This window comes from Cupressus sempervirens, chromosome 10, assembly GCF_028749045.1.
Source record: "Cupressus sempervirens isolate cs-2001-9-10 chromosome 10, ASM2874904v1, whole genome shotgun sequence".
In the NCBI taxonomy this organism is placed as follows: Eukaryota; Viridiplantae; Streptophyta; class Pinopsida; order Cupressales; family Cupressaceae; genus Cupressus; species Cupressus sempervirens.
The window spans coordinates 706,993,744-707,011,420 of NC_143127.1; the positions used below are offsets into that span (position 1 = coordinate 706,993,744).

The following is a 17,677-nucleotide window of genomic DNA, read 5'->3' on the forward strand; positions in this document are numbered from 1 at the left end:
TTTTCCTTCTTCCGCTTCCCTACATTCCTCCGCACATTTGTTTTCCTCCTTTTTCTCACCTTCGTCGACCCTTAGCATATTACAACTCGGAAAGAGTTCGTAGTCTTCTATCTGCCAGTGGTAAAGGCCATTCACCGAGTCCGGGTCGTCGTCATTCAATCCTCCGTCAAGTCTCAATATTCCTTCTTCATCCGGTTCCATTCTCCTCTTTCCTTCGTCATCACTCTCGCCTTCACTATCAGAATCTGACGATGCTGCCTCCTCGCCAACCATTTGCATGTGCAGGTCAATTATGAATCTTTTGCCTTCGCGCTCCATTGATAGGGTACTTCGTTTCCAATCATGTTTTACTTTTGCTTGCACCAACCAATCTTGTCCCAGAATAGCATCATATCCTTTTCTTTTCAATGGAATGACTACGAAATCCAATAAAAATGGTTGCGTACCAATGGTTACCGGTTGTGCCCTCAAGGTTCCTAACGGTTTGATCCCGTGCTGGTTCGCCATGAGCAACTGGAATGTAGGTGGCCACAACGTCGGCTTCCCCAACTTCTTCCAGGTATCCTCTGGTAAGACATTCACGCCGGACCCTCCGTCAACAATTGTCTCTGTCAAAACATTTCCCAAAATCCCCATCTCAACGACTGCCGGATGCCGTCCGGAGGTGAGTGCGAGCAACATCGGGTCTGTTGTCATCACTTCCCTACTGTCCCTTCCTGTGTCCTCCGTTACTTTCGGAAACAGTGTATGATTCAAAATGGTCGTTCATAACTGGGGCATTGTGAGAAGGAGGTCACTTATCTTTACCAGTATCTCCGTTTGTAAGATCTGTTGTACAATGTTTTGTTCTGCGAAGGTCTTTGCCAAGGTGTCGGTGATGTCGTTCAACTGAGATGTCCCTGCCGACGATGCCTTTCCAATTTCCGCCTGCATTTCCTCCAATTTTCTTTTTTCCTCCGCTTGCCTCCATGTAATTGCCAAAACCTCCTCTACATCTGTGCCGACAATGATCAAGTTTACTCCAGACTTTGGACACTTGGAATCTTCGTGATCGCCGGTTCTGCACAATCTACATAATAATTTCGGTGTGTTTTCCGCTGTACAATCTCGTGCAAAATGACCCCACAAATTACATGCTCGGCATTGAACGATTGGCCGTCCGTTTGCATCATATTGAGTTCGACTTCGGCTCCCATTATTATTGTTATTGTTTGCATTGTTGTTATTTTGCCCTCTGCTATTATTCCTGTACCCTCCGGATGTGGCACCATCAATGTTTGCATTTCCGTTACTGCCCGACGAGGAAGCCTGCTGCGTAAGAAGCACCTGCGGAGATCCTCTTGTCTTCATGTTTAAGGGACAGTCCTTTGTCGAATGGCCCATGATCTAACAGATGTCACAAAATTGGTTCTTTGGACACGATCCTTTAGTATGACCGTTGTTCTTACACTCTGTGCACCACAGTTCACTGCCTTTTGGCTCCTTCTGCATGTTTTTAAACTCCTTCATCATGCGAACCATATCCTTCTGTAGGGCACGAACCTTCTTGCTGCTACCTTTGTCATCACTGCAATCGTCTCCGGCAGGCTCATCGTCATCAAAATCAGAGGAGCTAGTTTTCTTTTTCTTTGTCTTCTGTTCACTTTCAAGATCCAGTGCTCTATTATACACGTCCACATATGACGACGGTGGCACAATTTTCATTTTCCTCCGCAACTTCGATCGTAGGCCATCCACAAACCATCTTTTCTGCAATCCGTCCGCTGGCTTGCTTTCCATTTTGTTTATTAAGTCTTTTAATATCCTAGCGTAGACGCGAACAATTTCGTGCTTCCCCTGTTTGGTATTGAAAATCTCTGCTACAATTTCAGTATCATCCCGCAAGAGTTTAAATTCCGCCAAGAACTCCTTTTTAATGTTATCCCAGCTATTCAGCTTTTGTGGATCCGTATCCGAAAACCAATCAATCGCCACACACCATAGGGTTGTCGGAAATTGCCTGACCCATTCGTTGGCATCTATGATTTCGTTTGCCCGCCAGATCGTCTCACATGTCTTACAATGTCGGATGGGGTCGGCTGTACCATCGCCCTCAAACTTCAGCAGCTTTTCTTTGAGTCTCACCATCACAACACTGGAGGTCTGCACTGTCACACCGGAGGTCTGCACTCCCGCACCGACGCTCTGCACTCCCACACCGGAGGTCTGCACTCCCACACCGGCGGTCTGCACTCCCACATTGGCAGACTGCTCTCCCACACCGACGGACTGCACTCCCACACCGGCGGATTGCTCTCCCACACCGGAGGTGTCGACAGCTGCGAACCTTGGTGAAGAAGAAGGATCTTCTGAAGTTGTTTCCCGCAGAAGTCTATCCCGGACAAAGAGGTCAATCCACGCTCGTGCTCCCTCGGCACTACGAGCCGTGCGAATTGATGCTCTTCCATCTGAATTTTCTTCCCTCGGCGAACATGATTTCAAGAACTCATCCCGTGCTTCTTCCACCAATTCCACCCGCTGCCAAGTTTCCTCCAACAATTCTTCTGTGCTCCGATTTTCGTCGGCAATCTTCTGAAATCTCTGTCGGCGTTCGGCTTGCTGTGCCAGAATTAAATTCTCTTGCACAGTACGGGTTCCATCTTTTGCTTGACCTTATTTCGATCTTTGTTAAGCTGATTTGGCATTAATCTTCATTCCTCCCACCTTCCAGATTCATAAGGCCACACCGGCGGTCTGCACTCCCACACCGGCGGACTGCTCTCCCACACCGGCGGACTGCACTCCCACACCGGCGGATTTCTCTCCCACACCAGAGGTGTCGACAGTTGCGAACCTTGGTGAAGAAGAAGGATCTTCTGAAGTTGTTTCTCGCGGAAGTCTATCCCGGACGAAGAGGTCAATCCACGCTCGTGCTCCCTCGGCACTGCGAGCTGTGCGAGTTGATGCTCTTCCGTCTAAATTTTCTTCCCTCAGCGAACACAATTTCAAGAACTCATCCCGTGCTTCTTCCACCAATTCCACCCGCTGCCGAGTTTCCTCCAACAATTCTTTTGTGCTCCGGTTTCCGTCGGCAATCTTCTGAAATCTCCGTCAGCGTTCGGCTTGCTGTGCCAGAATTAAATTCTCTTGCACGGTACGAGTTCCATCTTTTGCTTGACCTTATTTCGATCTTTGTTAAGCTGATTTGGAATTAATCTTCATTCCTCCCACCTTCCAGATTCATAAGGCAACGGCGCCAAATGTTTACCGTACAGGTAAAGAAATCAACGCATACAGACAATGAAACAAAATAGCAAAATTATATTCGCATATGCCAGACATTACATACAGAGCATATCATATCACACGATGCATTACAATGATCCCAAACGGGATATAAATACTACCGCCGAACCTTCCCGAAGGATTCCGTCGGCCACAAATATTCTATCCATTACAAACTATTTACCGACGACGTCGGCTACAGAATACAGAAACACCGCCGGACATCACCCCGTCGGCTACAGAAACACCACCGGGACCATCCAGTCGGCTGACAACATCTGTAGGTTGTGTAACTTTGATCCTAATTGCGTCCAATCTCAAACTGTGTAGAACTACAGCAAAATCCTCAAAATGCCCCATATACATACAGTCAACACTTGGATTCCAAACCATCCTATCAACACGATCCTGGAAAGTGTAATGGAGGTTCATCAGCCTATCATCCTGGATCGACCAACTGAACAAATAGATCACCCAACCAAAAACTGCGAGTATGCATGAAGTTCGACTCAAAAGTCCACCACAAGTTGCTATCATAAACCAGACCGATAATATAGAAGATGACGTGGCTGTCAATGTGCCTATGTGTTAGAAAGGTAACCATCTCATAAGGTGTGTGTCATAGGGTGAGGTATCTCCACGAATCAACCCGTAACTTGCTAACCTCTAGAAGCTGAACTACATTAGGAAAAATGGTAGAAGGCCAAACATAAAACTCAGTGACAAATGGAGTGTGCATAAAGATAAAATCACCAGCTAGCAAATATATAGCTGCCATCTCATTGAGACTAGGTGATATGTATCTACATGATTGGTAGAAGCTATCAGCATACAAAATGGATAATCTTGGGTTATCAGCTTCACCATAAATACCAATACTCAAATCAACATCTCCAACTATGAAATGGTCACCATCAAGTGAAATCTGAGTCATTTTCACTTGTTTTGTCTCTATCCACATGCCATGGTGTAGATACATAACTGCTACCATAAAAATCAGCATTCTCATGGTTGTCTTCATGCTAGTCAATCCACTCACGATCATCATTGTCAATCTCCTCAACTCCTACATCTGAATGTTGAGCCAAGGTAGAGCGTGCCAAATTCCATTCTTGATTAATCTCAACAATCTGATGTTCTGCCTCATGAGCCGCCAAGGAAGCCTCTAGGATGTCCTTAGTATTCGTGAGCTCATAAGAAAGGGTGTCTACTTCTTCTTCCTTCTTTCTTAGTGTCTCAGAATAGATCTCTATGAGATTGAGAAGATGATCACAATCTAAAAGATGTAGATAGTTTGATTTCATTGTTTTCATTCCTTCCTTAATCACATGCAAATGTGAGAACTCTTCTTTCAATCCCTTTTGTCTCCTTGCTAGTTGTCCCTCCAAATTTTGTTTTTCAACCATCTCATATATGTTATCAAAATGTGAGAGGGTTGTGACAATTTTCCTTTCAATCATTTTCATTTGACCCTCCAAATAAGGTGATCTAACAAGAGTATGAGATAAGTCAAACGATATGAAGTGGAAGCAAGTGTTTCATCATACATGTCCGCATCATCAATGTCATTGTTCATACCCAGCTGCTTATAAGAACTAGGGACACGATTATGTTCAAAAGAAAACTCATCACGCAAGGAATCCATACCTTCTGTATAGACTATTTAAGTCTGAATCAAAATCAGCATCCACACTCACATAAGATGAGGAGTCGTCGTTGTTAGCTGACAAGTCAAATTCCACACAGGGGCTATTAATGCAAGCAGCCTTGTAAGGTTCTTGTACATCCAAACTGTCAGCAAACATGTGCCACTAATAACATCTATCCCATGATCATGTGAAGGTTGCAAATAACTTGTAGTTGGTTGTTCTTTGTCCAAACCACCTATAACCTGGATTTTGACAAGTGAAAACTCTTCATGCAAATTTTTGCACCTATCCTTTGCAAGAAGATCTTGGGCCAAATCATAGTACTTCTTCTTTGCCATATCAGTCTTGTTTTGAAGCTTTGTATGGAAGCCCACATAATCAATAAAAGGTAAGTCTTTGAACCTTAGGTGGGAATTTGTTATATTCTTCATATATGCCAAGTATTTCAACTCTTATCTCAGGCTCAAAATTCTGGGATAACTATTGTTGTAGCTTCATAATATCTTTCCTAATATCTCACAGATCATGTGATCTTCATATAGCTCCTGCATCAAAATGATCTCTCTGCAAACAGTTTGGATTCACGGCATCATGGAAATGGTTATCTTCAAAGTTTGAATGTTTTGAATAACGCCTCTGAGCAAATTAAATTGGGGAATGTAACGGTTTTCTTTCTACTACTGACGATCAATTTTGCTAAAGTCCAAAAAATTTGTTTCACACAGTTATCACTTGGTGTTGTTTGTAACGCTCCAACAACTCACCTATTTCTTTCCTCATCTCTCTTGGTTCGAACCATGCCTGAGTTAGACTGGTGAATTTGTAACGTCTTAACCAAAAACTGTCTCACCAAATCTATCAACATTGGCAATAGAAAGTGCTTTGTATCTCACCCTAGGCATCTCACGATAATGGTGATGCTTCCTATGCAAAACTATTCTTGTTTCCTTTGCAGACTACCAACCTAGAGATGTTTCTGAAACAACAAACTTAAATTGAATGAGATCCTGCGATTATCACTATTACTCTCATAAGCGCTTGACCCTAGTCATCACACCTTCACAAACTACGAATTCAAATCTCAATTACGTAAAGATACGGCCCGCGCAACTAACAATGTCATCTACTGGACTAGAAGTAGTTTCGGTTTGTTCAATATTGTTGTTTGGACTCCCCTTTGATATTCAGGGGCATGTGTAGTCGGTGAGGTGTATTTCCATTCTACAACATGCACCTCAAACAACAACTTGCAGGACTCTACTCAATAAAACTTAAAGACGAGAGAAGGCCCTCTCTATCTTCAATCCACGCAATCCTTCCATTTGCTTGACCAATGTTTGTATGTGCTTGACTTATGCCAAAAACTATCGATGGGCCCAACCTAGATATATAGATGGCAGTAGGCATTATTATTTCCAACTATATCTCCCCCGCCATCAATACATGTTCTTCAACCATGATGTTGCTCGCTACATTTCATCGAACTATAATGTGAAATCTAGCTAAGGAGGTGGACGCACAAAGTGCTATGGAAAATAGAATGTTGTTGTTCCAAATTGCAAATTGTTCCTGACGTCTTCTTTGATGAAATTCTAGGAGCGAACTATATCAAAACTAGTTGAGCTTAGATAATGTTGATCCTATTTGGAGGCCACACAAATATTCTTGTTGTAGTAAGCTAGTTTGCTTTCAACTTCTGATCACCAGAAGCTTTGATTTTGTTCTTCTGTCATCCAACCTTAGTCTTGCATCTACATTTGTTCACAAATACTGAAAAATAGTTTCCAGAGTTTATACTGAAGCTCCACAAATACTGCAATCACCAACCTTATTGCAAAGCAGTATTCTAGGAACACTGTCCCGAAAGGATATTTTCCTAATACTTTCCTCTGAATAAATTTTCTGAATAACCTTCACAAGATGGCAAGATCGAGGCTCTAATACCACTGAAATATCCCAAATGGATATTGGCCCGATTTCATCTCAAGATAATTTTCAGAATATAAACATATGAAGATGCATTATAAACCAACAATACAAACCAGTAGATTCTCATAATATACCGTAGAATATGTTATTGTGTTATACATCAGCCATACAATAAGTAGCATTCAAAAATCCAATCTTAAACACAGTTTTACAGTCAGATTGGAATACTAAGAAAAGAACATGTGAGACACCTAGTGTGACGTCTCCATGGACAATGGGTTTGCGTCCATTGTCTGTCGGCACGAGGGTTTACAAACTCAAGCTGGATGAAAGCTTCCAAATAACTCATGCAAGAGAGAAACTGAAATCTGAATCATAAACCAAGCATAGCTGCGAAAGAATGAGACTCCCTCTTTTAAAGCTCTGTGACTCTTCAGATTCCTATTTCGTATTTCATCTTATCTCCTTTGTCACCTTTTCCCATTCTTTAGTTAAAAGAGACCTTTTAAATAGTTTTAAATGTACTCCAAAGTCACTTTTAATTGTCTTGTAAATGGGACTTGTAATTTTCTAATGTCCCCAAAAAAAGGGACATTACATCACATTTCTTGATAATGTATACTCGGCCTCACTTCTTGGTGGAGTTTTTTTGGCAAGGTGTTCTCCACACAAATCCTATATTATGCAGTGTTCTTATCTTGCTGGTTTAAGCCTCATTGCTGCTGGTTTATGGTGATATTATTCATTACTCTTTGCTTCCACAAGTTCACCTATGATAGGGTTATCAAGCATGACACATAGGCTGCTTTTTGGCATCATAAAAAGAAGGATCTAAGCATGACTTTCCACTTTAAGGCAACTTAATTTTCACATTTACATACAAGTTTTAAATTTTTATTCTATAATTGTTCAATCCTTGTATCCAATACTTTCATTGATATATTGGATAGAGATTCATCTTTACAATCTTTGGTATTGAACCGGTTTGTTTCCCAACAATTCATGGGCACAGAGACTATACCACACTAGAAATTTGACACCAAAGACAATAATATGTTTTTATTCAATTAATCATCATTCTCTATAGTAAATTTGGCATGAAAGCCCAATGAAGGAGCTAAAATGACTAACAAGTACAAAACTCAAAACAATTATACGCATCTAGAGCACATGAGCAACAAAACAAGAGAAAAGGAAAAAGGTATTAACTAGCAATGCTCATGAAGCCTGAGGCATTCTCAACAAACACGCAACGAACACTACGAAAATCCCTTTCAACAAAGACAAACTAGAGCAAGACAAAACCAAGATTCTTCATGGTTTTACATTTTGTATTCAACAGCAGTTGTGGATGAAATGCTTAAGGCAATGATTAAAGGGGGGAAGGTAGAGTCAAGGGTAAAAATAAATAGAACATATTGTCCTAATTACATAAATTTTAAAACAGTGACCCATACTTGATACCCTACAAGCATGGACTATGAAAGAATGGCAACGTGAGACCTTATTGAAGCCCACTACTTTTACAAATGCTATCTTATATCGCAATTTCAATCTACAGAGAAAAGAGGCATTAAGATAAAAGAGAACCCATGAAATTTTCATAAACCTAAATCACTCTCAAACATTTGTGTCACCATTTCAGAAGTACAAAGGCAAGTTTATATCAAAAGGTACCCAATTAAGGCTTTATACTCTCAAAATTGAGATAATGCAAGTCATATGAAATGTAATCAAAAACCTATTAAACATTACAAACCAATACAAGGAGGTTTTGACTTCAGATTAAACTTCGAATCAACATTCAAATATGAGGATGGATTCATCTCTTCATTCCTAATCAATTCAAACTGTGGAACATAAATGAAAGAAGGTTGGTGATATTGTGGGTGGGATGGATAGATCTGAATGGATAAAAAATTTTAAAACGTCCTGAGGGAATCAAAAGTTAAAACAAAATTTGGGAATCTGTCAAATCTTCCAAAGAAATCTAACAGAATTCATTACTATAAAAAAATGGAGAGGGAGGATTGAATTTGAAATACTATAGTATTAAGCACTAAAGCAATTATGGAAAGTACAGAGAACACAATGAGCTATGACAAATACATTCTCAAGGCAAAGAAGGAGGTCCCTCCACCATTGAAATGAGGATCGTTTCATAGAATGTTAGGGAACTAAATAACCTCTAACAAACAACGCCAATTGCAACTTCAAAGAACAATTAAACATGATTAATGATCTCAGTTTTCCATTATCCATAGTGTCTGTTGCTGCTGTTTCTGGATTCGATTGGGTAAGTGTTTTGTGCATCAAAATTTCAGATCAAGTGATCCGAAAAGTTGATGCATGAAACACTTATGCAAGCAAATCCAGAAACAGCAACAAACAAACATGATGTTGCTCAACAAAACAAAACTCTTGAAGATTGAGGAGGCAATCTTATAGTTTCCTACAATTAGAAATCCTAGTTCAGGCTTGCAAATAATGTTGCTAAGGCCTCCAGAGAATTATGCATTCTTTGGAATCCACACAGGCAGTTTGGTAAATAAGCAAGGCAGCTGGATAGCTGCAAAGTCAACAGTTTCAAGGAGAATACTCGTGGAATAGTAATAAATGTATATGGCCTGAGTAGTCCAATCAGAAAAAGGAGCTCTAACAATTCTCGGAGCAGAGCAACTGAAGGATCAAGAACCCTTCAGTGGAGGTGACTTCAATGCAACGGCAACCCCAATATGGAGGCCAACTGAGTAAATATTTACCATAGAAATCAATGGGATTCAAAATACTGCTTAAGTTTAACTACTATTACTCCAGCTGCCATGTTATAGTGTCAATGTATTAGGTGCATTCTAATGTGATCGATGGTTATAGGTAAAAACCACAATTCATCGAAGGCCACCCATAGCCTCACGAGAACTTTGCCCCCCCCAAGTCAAAAGGAATGCACTTGAGTGAAGTCACATCTCTACTATTCGTGGAAAGGTGGAATGCAGCATCGAGAAAAAATTAATTAGAATATACCGATAAAATAGAACTCAATTTCTTAAGTTCTGTCAGGCTAGACGCAGACTGAACTGACTAAAAACTTGGGTTCAATCCTCGGGGCTCGCTATGCAAGCTTCCCTCCAAGGAAGATGTCACAACCCACTCTCCCCTTACCTGAATAAATTAGTACCCCACTCCACGTGGAGGGAGAATGAATCGACTTCCTAAATTAAAAAATTAAGATAATGTTAATAACACCTAAAATTAACCATAAAGAACCGTTAACAAAACAGAATAGGTCAGTTCCATACGTATTGTTGGAAGAGTGGTATTAAAATAGGGTTTGGGAATATGAAACACACATATACATAGCCGAGCAAAGGAAGGACAACGGGAAGAAGGTGAAAGTGAGGGGATTGGCAGTTGGGGAAACACAGTGACAAGGGCGGCATTCAACGAAAGAGGACAGTAGGAGGAAACGACGGCAATCAGGAGTCCTCAGATTTCAGGTTCTTTCTAGTTAATGTCTTCCTCTGTCTATATCTGCATTTGCTTGTGAATTTCTTGAGAAAGAATTGCTTAGTGAATGCAATTTCTTAACTTATATGCCCTGTTCTCCTAAATCATTTTTGGAAATCTGCACATATTTAACGTCTGGCTTGAAATTTAGAAGAAACCCCAATTTTTGCTAGGGCTCGGGTACGGATCAATGGGAAATATTTTTAAAAATAACAATATTAACTTGGAATGTTACTACCATTCTTGCATTGTTTTTAAACCCTTACACTGTCACAGTACATGATGATGCTTTTGAACATGGTGTGTCTGCCTCCATTGTTGGCGTTGCTTTAAACAAGGTGTTGAGACTGTCAAGGCTTAGGAAGACAAGATAGTTACCTTTCAATGAATGTCACTACTATGTTCCTGCTTAAAAACGTTAATGCTGCTACATTGGAAATCTTATTGCCGTACTGTTGAAAACCTTAATGCTGTTAATCTTGAAACGTTATGCTGGAACTATAACTACTATATACATCAACGCTGTTACCCTTATTTCGTTCAGTTCATATTAAATTGCTGTTCTTTAAAATGGTATGGTGATACTTTTCGTTTTAACTTTGGAGGCTTTATGTTGTTTTTTATGTTGAACAGTTGTCACAAGTTATTTAACATTCAAACCTTTTTGTTGCCACTTGGTAAACATTAAAACGTCATGGCAGATAATGAATCCTATTGATGATGTATCTTAAAAATGATTTTTGTCTTTACCTGTGGAGAACCCACACTGACATTTCACTGTAGATATAATTATAAAATGGGTTCTAAAAGTACATTGCTATTACTATAACATTGTTACCATAAACTGGATGGCATTAAATTGTTATGAGATAGGAGATTTGGACACAGAGTTTTGTACTATTCACTCTTCTTAGAATAAAATGTTACTTCACTGTACCTCAAAACCACTTTATGATTTTGAATTCTCTTGGTACCCCCTATTTTTCCTTAAGGTGTTGCAAGTTATCTTGTCTGTTACCAGCGTGTCAAGCTATGTAACACAGATAAATATATTAAGCTTAAGGCAACCATAATGGTTATTTTCTGAATATATAGATTCAGCAACTAAACCATGGCTGAATCTTACTTATAGATGATAAATCCTGGACTTGTGTTTAGTTGGGCTGATCTATAACATAGAAATCGGAAGTGTAATTTTGTATAATTCCTTTCAGTAGTATTGTGATATGCTGATATTGCGCTATAACTTTTGAACCAGGACCTTATTGCAAGAAAACTTCCTAAGACTTGATGTAATTGTGTTGTTGAGAATTACATGAAAATGTTGTTTTTGCCAATCTTATTTAAACTCAATCTATTATACCTGCAGTAGTGATAGGATTAGGCAATCTATTTTATATAAACTGCAGTAATAATGTGATCCACAATTACTTGATGGGAGTTTAATTAAGGGTTGCTGTACTAGTTTTGTCTTGTGTAGCATGATTGAACATGAAAACTTAAAGAGCTGAGTTGCTCCTTCCAGAGCTCTAAGTACAAAATGGGCTTTATACATAAATATATTAAGAAAAGTAAATTATGGAGCTTTTGATATCTTAAGTAACTAAACCTTGCTACAAGAACAATATTGCTATGATCAATTGAACTATCTGACAATTAAAACTTGTGGATTCCAATGTTCATCATTCTAGTAATTCTATGTTTAGTTAGTTGACTTGTTTCATGTGAAATAAATAATTGGATTAAGAGCATTGCCTACATTGGATTAGATATCTGGTGATATTGAACATAGAGATAAGTTAAGTGTTGATATGGAAATATTTAGAGGTGAAGTCCTTTATTTTTGGAAAGAGTTTTCCTTACAAGGTGTGATATGCCTTCCTAATGGGATTATGAGAAGACACCTATCGAGCTTTATAAATTTTCCTATATAATTAAATGTAGACTATGTGTTGCACGATTCCATTACTCTTCTAAGTTTTACTTGTTTAGACTATCTCGTTGCCGGGCTGGGTATCTTTCATGTCAGGAAAGATTTCGGGGAACTTGACAGCTTCGTGGTAGGGTGAAAAAGCACTCCTACAATATTCTCGCCCTTGTGTTCTTAGACAGGTTCTGGAGCTCTTTTCAACTTGGTTGTCATGGTTAGACCACCTGGTGTCTGGTATTTGGTAATCTAGTAACAAATTCACAGTTCTTTTTAATTTGAGTATATATATGTATATGTATCAATTTAATTAAACTTGATGATAGTTAATCAACTAATGCTGACTAGTCAATATTCAAAAGACTTCGACTCTCATTGATTTTTCCGAAATTTATGGAGATGGCTGATGTGGCATTGGTTTTGCAAGGGCAGTCCTTACAAAAGATGGACTAACCTGAGACGTTGGCTAAGATAAAACTAGAACACCAATGTATTTAGGTGCTCTTATTATAATTATTCAAAAGCTATGTTCCCCAAGGACACGTACCCGGCCTAAAACTCCCCGTTTCGGGGACGGGGGGACGGGTATGAGACGTCCCCCAGCCGTCCCCAAATTCCCTTTTTTTGCAGGGGATGTCCCCGAAACTTGGGGACGTGGGGGGGACAAAAGGGGGACAGCCAGCCGTCCCCGATACGGAAAGGGGACTTCTAGCCATCCCCTGACCGTACTGGGTACGGCCGGCCGTCCCCCTTTTTTGCAAGCTCAAAACATTAAAAAAAAAACATTTGTTGTGTCTTTTTTGGTCGGCTAGTGGGCCCCACTCCTCCAAAAACCCTAAAATGTATATAACTCAACACATTTAAATTGTTTTAACCATTCTTTGGTTTTCATTTTATGTTGCAGCCGGCTGAAGTTTTCATTTTGCAAGTAGATGAGGTAATAGTTTTGCTTCCAAGAGCTTGACCAAGGGTGATCTTCTATTTTGTCCACCAAGTAAGTATAAAACTCTTTGTGCTTTCATCTATCATTTTTTTAATAAATTTGTAGCTTGCAAAGTCTAATTTTTTTTTTTTTTTTCATTGTTTCAGCTCATATATCTATTCAATTGCATATTTAAACACAATGAGCAGCAGTGGGAGTACAAGTAGTAGTAGTGAAGAAGAAAATGTAGAGATTGATGTTGTTAGTAGTGACACTAGGCGAAAACCCAATCCTAAAGCTGATTTGTTTAAATGCCCTTCCGACATTATGAAGAATTTTGCAAAGGGTCCTTTCAATAGGAAAAAACCTCTTCTCCAATATGTCACACCTAGGCCAAAAGATAAAAAGAATTCGGGAGGGATTAGGGTGTGGGATTGTCATGTTTGTCTTGATGATTTTAGGGGCAGCTATACAAGAGTGAAGTCACATTTTTTAGGTGTTACATGCCAAGGAGTCAAAGCTTGTCCTAACCTAACCGATGAACAAAAATTAGAATGTTAAATATTGCACTTAGAGGCTGAAATGGAGGGGCAAAATTTGACAGTGACATCACCATCCATTCCCTCACAATCATCTAGGCATATTTCATCCGCCATTGGTACTAGTGGCAGCCCTAGTGAGTCTAGAGGGAAGAGAAAGATAAGTAGTAGTGAGAAGGGCTCAGTGGAAAGTATGTTTAATGCACAGGCAAAGGAGAAGTGTGAGGCATCCATTGGTAGATTCTTTATTGCTAATGGTATCCCATATAATGCAGCCCGTTCCACTTATTATAAACAAATGGTGAAAGATATTATGAGCATGAATTCCTCATTTGTGCCCCCCGGTGAGCATAAGCTACGAACCACTATCCTAGATGAAGAGTACTCAAAGGTTGCTTTATTATTTGAGGATATGAGACGCACTTGGGTTAGGACAGGCTGCTCTATTGTGATGGATGGGTGGACCGATATTAGACATCAGCCACTCATCAATATCATTGTCACATCCCCTGCTGGCTCTTATTTTTTGAGAGCCATAGATTGCTCAGGAAAGAAGAAGGATGCAGATTTTCAGTTCACCATTTTGCGAGATGCCATAGAGGAGATTGGGCCCTCTAATGTTGTACAGGTTATCACAGATTCTGCACCTGTGTGCAAATCAGCAGGTTTGATGATAGAGGGTGCTTATAGGCACATATTTTGGACCTCTTGTTGTGTTCATTCCTTCAACAATGCATTGAAGGACATAGGGAAGATTGAATGGGTGAAGCAAGCGGTGCTAGAAGCTAGAGAAGTGCAAATGTTTATTTGCAACCACTACACTTCACTTGCTCTATTTAGGTCCTTCTCTAAGAAGGAGTTCCTCAAACCAGCCGAGACAAGGTATGTCAATTATAATTATAGTTTACTTTTAGTTTGTTTTAACTTTAAGTTATTTTTAAAAATTATTTATAAGTTTACTTACATGTGATGTTTTTTGTTTTAAATTTTAATTATTAATGTTTAAGTTTAAATTTTTAATTTTTAATTATTGCTATAGGTATTGCACATATTTCATCTTGATGGAGAGGATGATTGAGGTGTATGAGGCCCTTCAATTGATGGTGGTGAATCTAGAGTGGGGATGATGGTCTCATTCTAAGTCCACTGAAGGAAAAGCAGTGAGGCAAAGGATTCTTGATGAGAGTTGGTGGTCCACAATGAAGTAAGTTGTTGGTTTTTAAATTTACTATTAGTCTTTTGCTTGCTGATTTTCCTACTAATAATCTTAAAATTTTAATTCTGATTTTTTTTTTTTTTTGGCATTTTGATCTTGCAGATACATTTGCTCTGTCATAGCACCCATTGTTGATGTCATTAGATATGTTGATACTGATGCTCCTAGTTTAGGAGAGATCTATGAGACTATTTGACAGCATGTTGGGTAAGATGAAGAGAATTGTTGCGGCAAAGGATCCTACATTGGGCTTTTATGAGGAGCATATTAGGCCTATTGTGATGCGGAGGCGGAACATAATGAATACCCCGCTTCATATGGCAGCATTTGCTCTAAATCTCAAATGGTATGCACAGTTGGGTGGAAGGGGCTCCCATGTGATGATCCTGAGGTTTTGGATGGCTTCACAAAAGCAATTGATAAGATGTATTCAGCTCAAGATGCCTCTACTCTTCGTGCACAATTCCTTGACTTCACCAACTTTCGTGGCCCAAACTTGGGTAAGCCACAAGCAAGGTTGGATAGAGTTGTTTTGGCACAGAGGGATCCTATTGGATGGTGGACTTGGCATGGGAGAGATACACCTGAGTTAAAGATACTTGCCGGTTGCCTCCTTTCACAGGTTGCTAGTTCTTCAGCTGCAGAGAGGAACTAGTTCACATATTCATATATCCACTCTATCAAGAGGAATAGACTTACCTCTAAAAGAGCGGAGAAGCTAGTGACAGTGCATCATGCTCTTTGACTTGCCGATCGCCAGACTCCAGAGTATAGGCAGACACCAGCTTTGCGATGGGATGTTGAACCTGAGGATGTGGCCCAGATAGATGAGGATGACATAGCACCAGGACTGGTTGGGGTTCCATTAGATGAGACTACGCTTCCTGTGGAGGATGACAGTGAGGAGGATTCTGATTTTGATGCCATGGATTAGTAGAGGCAGAATAGGAGCAACAATCTGCTTCATTTTCTATGTTTTGGTTTTTATGTTGAACATGAACATGATTATGATACATTGATTATATGATACTTATTACTTTATGGCAGCCTATAGCTTTGGGCATATTTTGATTTTGATTTTCAGATTTATGATTTATCATGCTTATCATTATGAGTCTTATGATATTGACAATGGTTAATAACTTAATATTCATTGTTCAGTGTTCTCTGATATTGTATTGATATGCATTTTGAGAATTGGATACTAAAATACTAAATAGTAAAATACTAAAATCGGATATTATTTCATAGATGGCATTCAAATGTTGTATGTTATGGTTCTATAATGTTTAAATGACATGCTTTGTGCTTAGTTTCATATGAATGACATGTATATTTACAAATTCCAATGTATATACTATATTTTAAAATTTTCCTATATATATAGCCGTCTCTGTCCCCCCTCCCATCCCCAAAATCATCAAAAAAATTTACTGTCCCGGAAACCCGTCCTGCCGTCCCCCGCCGTCCCCATACCCGAAACTTGGGGGAACATAGTTCAAAAGCCAAACAAAAAAAATACCCAGAAGAAATATCAATAAAAGAAGAAGATGTAAAAATAAATGCACCTGTTATCCGAAACACTTGAATAATTCTTTTATTAAAAAATGATAAGCCAGAAGAAAAATGAAAACCAAATGAACTGGTATGCAGAACCTTCGAATATTTCTTTTATTAAAAAGTGATGTTCCAGAAGAAAATTGAAAACTAAATGCACCTGGTATGCCGAACCTTCAGTAGTGCTCCCCATACCGAACTCGTCCATATTTGTTTTGCCAATGAGAAGCGCGCCATTTTGACGCAATTTCGTGACTGCCGTGGCATCAAATGGAGGACGGTAATCCTCTAATATCCTAGACCCTGCAGTCGACGGCATGTCATTTGTACACAGATTGTCCTTGACTGCAACCGGAACGCCCGCCAGCATTCCCAACTCCTCATTTCTTGCTAGTTTCTCGTCAATCTGTGACGCCTCCATCAAAACTCTGTCGGATATGTGAAGAAAACTCTTAACATCAGGTTCAGTCTCTTGAATGCGAGTTAAATATTCTTGTGTGATTTCAACGGCCGTTTGTTCTCTTGACATAAGAGACTTTCTAATGCGCAGAATTTCGGATGAATTAATGCCATTAGTGTTTGCATGAATTCTCGAGGACTCTGGGAGAGTCTGAGATGCATCAGCTCCGACGGCAATCCGAGGAAACCTTCTTGCTGCGCAGATGGATGGAGTTCGGCGAAGGCTAAGAGCAGAGCGCGGGAATGGAACCTCTGCCCTCATCTTAGCCGTATGAAAAGCTAGCGGACGTAGCGAATTTTTTCATAAACTCGAGTCCTCTTACAACATATCTGAAGGCAGCGAAATGAAGATAAGAATTGTTGTTCGGGAATAAGAATGAAATCAGCATAAAGATAATGCTGGGTTACGAGAATGCAATCTGCATAATTCTATTAGATGGATGAAAAAAATTGAACGGATCAGATATGAACGGAAAAAAATTGTTATTCTTTGTAAATTTGCTTTCTTTCGATTAAAAAAAAAAATTGAACGGATCAAATGACATTTCATAATTTTGTAAATCTATTTATATTTTTATTTTTTGGTTGAAGGTTCATATTTTGTATATTTGGTTAAAAATCAAAAATTGAGGGGTATTCATCTAGGCTGCATTTTTTAAGATATTGCGGTCTTGCACCAAGAATGACTTGATTTCTAATGGCTCTGAA

The 17,677-nt window shown here is 39.4% G+C and overlaps 1 protein-coding gene across 4 annotated transcripts in view; it reads right to left on the reverse strand.

The window, feature by feature from the left end:
- LOC149535773 (Amidase family protein) overlaps nt 1-17,409 on the reverse strand; it is a 51,927-nt gene extending 34,518 nt beyond the window's left edge. For 2 of the 4 annotated variants that reach the window (XR_016358066.1, XM_089807439.1), the window contains exon 1: nt 16,671-17,362. Coding sequence is in view for 3 of the 4 variants with exons in the window: in XM_089807439.1 (XP_089663565.1) it covers nt 16,671-17,231 (561 nt within the window). In the remaining variant the exon portion in view is untranslated. Of the gene's footprint in view, nt 1-16,670 lie in introns of all 4 variants that reach the window. The other 2 variants (XM_089807437.1, XM_089807438.1) reach the window with 2 other exon arrangements.
- Nucleotides 17,410-17,677: the final 268 nt, after the last annotated feature.